Genomic DNA, 4,754 nt, shown 5'->3' with positions numbered 1-4,754 from the left:
AAGGAGACTGTAGCTTCAATGCTAATATTTCCGGAAGATGTTCCAAACGCCATAGCCGAATTAGAATTTCACTTTGGTCGGCCAGACCTTTTAGTGAGAAGCCAACTCAACAAAATTCAGCAATTTCCAAATATTGGAGAGAATAAGGCGGAGCAAATTATATCGTTCTCCACAAAGACGAGGAATATAGTCGCGTTTTTAACATCAGCTAAGTGCGAACATCATCTTGCCAATACGACGCTTTTGGAGCAGCTAGTCACGAAATTGCCACCCAGCAAGCAATACGAGTGGACCCGCCACGCAGTCAGTATCAAGCCATACGCAACAATAAAAGAATTTTCTACCTGGTTAAGCGATCTTGCAAGAGTAGTATGTCTCATTCCGCCGCCAACCGCAACCACGAGAAGCTATCAGCCTACATCTCAACAGCAGCCACCACGACGTATGATGCATGTTCGAAAAGAGCAGCTACCAGAACGCCTTGAAGGTATCAAGTGTTACGTGTGTGAAGGCGCTCACTCTATCTCTAATTGCCAAGCCTACAAAGACATGACCATACGAAATCGTTAGGAAAAGGTGAAAGCCATTCAACTTTGCTTTTCGTGCTTACATAAAGGGCACAATACATCGAATTGCCGTTCACGAAGAGTTTGTGACGTTGATGGTTGCCGCCGGTATCATCATCGTAGCCTGCATGAAAGTTCTAGCTCGATGCAAAATACAAGTGCTACACGTAGTCGAATCGAATCGCAACCCGTGCTCAACTGCAGAGACGCCGAGTGTAGAAAAGGTCAGTTTTTTAAATACGTTCCAGTTTCACTGTTCGGACCGAATGGTCGAGCAGATGTTTTCGCAATGGTAGACGAAGGTTCTGCCATATCATTGATCGAAGATAACGTAGCAAGCCGCTTGGGTCTCAAAGGTAGGAGACAGCCACTAACGCTTCAATGGTATGGCCAGAAGTGCACAACCGAGGAGTCATCGAAAGTCAGCCTTGAGATAAGAGGCAAAGGTTCGCCATCAACATACAGTTTGCGCAACGTATGCACCCTACGTAGCCTTGATTTGCCAGCGCAGTCGTTTACAAAAGCCGATTATGCCCACTTTGAGTTTTTGCCGATAGAGGACTACAGCCAAGTCAAGCCGTCGTTGCTGTTGGGCCTTGATAATACGTCGTTAAGCGTGCCGTCTACGACTGTACAAGCCAACAGTCAAAGCCCAGTAGCCATTTGTACCAAACTTGGTTGGATAGCTTACGGCCCAACCAGTTTGTCGCCACAAACACCAGTCGTACTACATGTTCGCGAGCGAAAGCGCCCAGCCACACTAAACGAACTTGTCACCGAATATTTTGCCGCCGACAACTTTGGAGTAGGTGAGTCGCTCAAGCAGATTGAGTCTGAGGAGGATCAGATGGCCCGCCAGATGCTGGAATACAACACTTGCCACGTGGCTAAGCGTTTTGAGAGCGCACTTTTGTGGAGAAGCATTCCACCAGCACTTCCTAACAGTTACGACATGGCCTACAAGCGACTGTTAGGAATAGAACGTAAAATGAGAGTCGATTCCAGTTTTGCCGCCAAGTATAAGGAGGAAATCACTAAATATCTGCGCAATGGTTATGCCAGAAAGCTGTCCGATGAAGAAGTATGTATAAAAACAGATTTTAAATGGTATTTACCGCATTTTGCAGTTCATAACCCGCACAAGCCTGAGAAGATGAGGATCGTGTTCGATGCAGCCGCCCAAGTCAATGGCGTAGCATTGAACTCCGCTTTGCTCAAGGGACCTGAGCACGCCAAGCCATTATTGAACATTTTATTTAAGTTTCGCGAAGGCGCTGTTGCAGTCGCAGCAGATATTCGTGAGATGTTTTCTCAAGTTGTTGTAAAAGAGCGAGATCAACATGCCCAAAGATTCCTATGGCGTGATGGAAACAGTGATCGTCCAGTGGAACACTACGTAATGCAGTCAATGGTCTTCGGAGCCATATGCTCGCCGTGCATAGCAGAATTTGTGAAAAATAAAAACGCCGAAGATTTTCGTCAACAGTATCCTGTAGCCGTTACAGCCATAGTCGAAAGTCACTATGTCGACGATTTTGTCGCTAGTTTTAAGAACGAGCGAGACGCCGAACGCATTTGCAGGGAGGTCGTGTATATTCATTCGGAAGGGGGGTTCCAACTGCGATCATTTGTCTCAAACATCAAGCAGCTGCAAGATAGCCTGAATAAAGAGCCAACAACGTCACAGTCTGTGAACTTAGAAAGCCGTGCGAACTACGAGAAGGTATTAGGAATGCGCTGGAACACGGTGACAGATTCCTTTGAGTTTCAGCTCAATTTTCACCGGGTTTCTAAAGCCGTATTAGAAGGAGTTCGTCCACCAACCAAGCGCGAACTTCTCAGCATACTCATGTCAGTGTTCGATCCGTTTGGCATACTTGCCGACTTTCTACTGTTTGCCAAAATATTAGTTCAAGAGGTGTGGAAGAGTTCCATCGAGTGGGACGAAGTGATCCCGAATAGTTTGCATCACAAATGGTTTGCCTGGTGGTGTGAGCTCAGACACGTTAGTAATGTGCAAGTCAGGCGTTGGTATTCGCCTCAGCTTCAAGCTGCAATATCAATTCAACTACACGTAGTAGTAGACGCCAGTCAAGCAGCATTTGCCGCCGCTGCTTATTTTCGTGTCGCCAGCGCCGAAGGTTGTGATGTCACCTTTGCGGCAGGAAAAACCAGAGGCGCACCGCAGAATCTGTTATCGGTGCCGAGGCTTGAACTGCAAGCCGCAGTTTTAGGCGTCCGACTCGCGAATCTAGTCTGCCAAGGCCACAGTATTCAAGCCAGCCAAATATTCTTCTGGTCAGACTCACAAACGCTGATACAGTGGGTCAATTCGAAAGAGCGAAAATTTAAACCGTACGTTGGTCACCGCATCGCAGAGATATTGTCATCAACCAAAACTCCACAATGGCGTTGGATACCCACCGACAAAAATACAACGGAAGTCGCTACGCGTCCGACGTGGCCACCCACGATCGAACTGCCTAGTCCATGGTTGCGTGGTCCAGAGTTTTTGCGATTTCCGGTTGACAGTTGGCCAGCCACAACTTGTACACATATGCCAGATCTGCTAGAGGAAGAAATCAAGCCTTGCCTTTACATACAAAACGAGGTAAATAATTGCTTGATAAAATTTAACCGCTTTTCTTCATACTTCAAGATGAAACGGATGACAGCCTGGGTCCTGCGAGCTGCCGACAAGTTTCTACAATTACAGCGTAACTACGAAAATGACGATGAGGCCAGCCAAAGTTCAGCATTAACCGCAGTTGAACTTGACAAAGCCGAGAAATACATCGTCAAAGCAGTACAGCATGAAGTCTACAAAGAAGAGGTAGCAGCACTAAGCAGGGGCGAACAACTTCACAAACAAAGCAGTATTAGGACGCTAACGCCGTACCTTGACAGCCATCGTGTTATGAGGATTCAAGGGCGCTTAGACGAAGCCATGGTTTTGCCCATAGAGACAAGGAGACCGATTTTGATGCCGTCCAAACACATCGTCTCCGAGCTCATAATGCGCCAGTACCACGAAAAGCAACACCACCAGAATTTCTCAGTAACGTTGTACGAAGCCCGCCAAAAGTTTTGGTTTACGCACGCCAGATCATTGTTAAAAACTGTACAACGTACTTGCGTAAAGTGCCGCATCGACAGAGCTAAACCGACACCGCCGCCGATGGGTCAGTTACCGGAGGATCGCGTCACCCCTTATGTCAGACCGTTCACGTACACGGGCGTAGATCTGTTTGGCCCATTTAACGTGACAATAGGTCGTCGACGTGAGAAGCGATGGGCAGTAATTTTCACGTGCCTTACTACAAGAGCGGCTCATTTGGAGCTCGCAAATGATTTGTCGACTGATGCGTTTTTGCTATGCCTGCGAAATTTTATTAACCGCCGTGGCACACCGATTAGAATACGAAGCGACAACGGGACGAATTTTGTTGGCGCCCAACGAGAGCTGAAAGAGTCAGAGCGAATTTTGGATTTTGAGCGAATATCCGATGAGGTCACCAGGCGGAACATAGACTGGAAGTTTAATTGCCCTTCCCATCCGAGTTCAGGAGGTTGTTGGGAGCGCCTCATCCGCGTCGTTAAGAGATTGCTACAGAAAACACTGCGCGAAGAAGCACCGAGAGAAGACACACTGCTAAGCGTACTAATTGAAACCGAAAATATATTGAACTCGAGGCCGCTGACTGAGGTGCCTTTGTCATCAGAGGAAGACGATCCCATAACTCCGAACCATTTTCTGGTTGGTTGTCCCAATTCAACGCAAACACCACAGCCAGTTGACCAAAAAATATGCCTCAGGAAACAGTGGCGTATCGCGCAAAATCTGAAGGACCGCATTTGGAAGCAGTGGATACGGCATTATTTGCCGCAATTACTCTTGCGCCACAAGTGGCACGACAAAGTTGAGGCGATTGAGATCGACGACTTGGTTCTCGTCTGCGACGATCTCCAACCGCGGAGCCAATGGAAGAAAGGCCGAGTCAGCAAAGTATTTCCAGCCAAGGACGGGCAGATCCGTCTCGTCGAGGTCAGGACCGCTGGAGGAGTACTACGTCGCCCTGCAACAAGGCTTGCCATCCTGCGAATTAAAGGTGAATCCCTACGGGATTCACGGTGGGGCGGGGTGTAATGGCACCCTGTCCATTTCATTTTAAATCGAAATCTAAACAT

At 47.7% G+C, this 4,754-nt stretch overlaps 1 protein-coding gene across 1 annotated transcript; it reads left to right on the top strand.

The window, feature by feature from the left end:
• Window positions 1-855: 855 nt before the first annotated feature.
• LOC118741532 lies at window positions 856-3,728 on the top strand. Its single transcript, XM_036473531.1, has 3 exons — window positions 856-3,177; window positions 3,226-3,399; window positions 3,474-3,728. The coding sequence occupies exons 1-3, from the start codon at window positions 856-858 to the stop codon at window positions 3,726-3,728; spliced, it is 2,751 nt and encodes a 916-aa protein (XP_036329424.1).
• The last annotated feature ends 1,026 nt before the right edge of the window (window positions 3,729-4,754 follow it).

Source organism: Rhagoletis pomonella, unplaced genomic scaffold (genome assembly GCF_013731165.1).
Source record: "Rhagoletis pomonella isolate Grant_MI unplaced genomic scaffold, Rhpom_1.0 Rhpom_scaffold_00006, whole genome shotgun sequence".
In the NCBI taxonomy this organism is placed as follows: domain Eukaryota; kingdom Metazoa; phylum Arthropoda; class Insecta; order Diptera; family Tephritidae; genus Rhagoletis; species Rhagoletis pomonella.
This window is presented reverse-complemented; position numbering and strand designations above follow the sequence as displayed.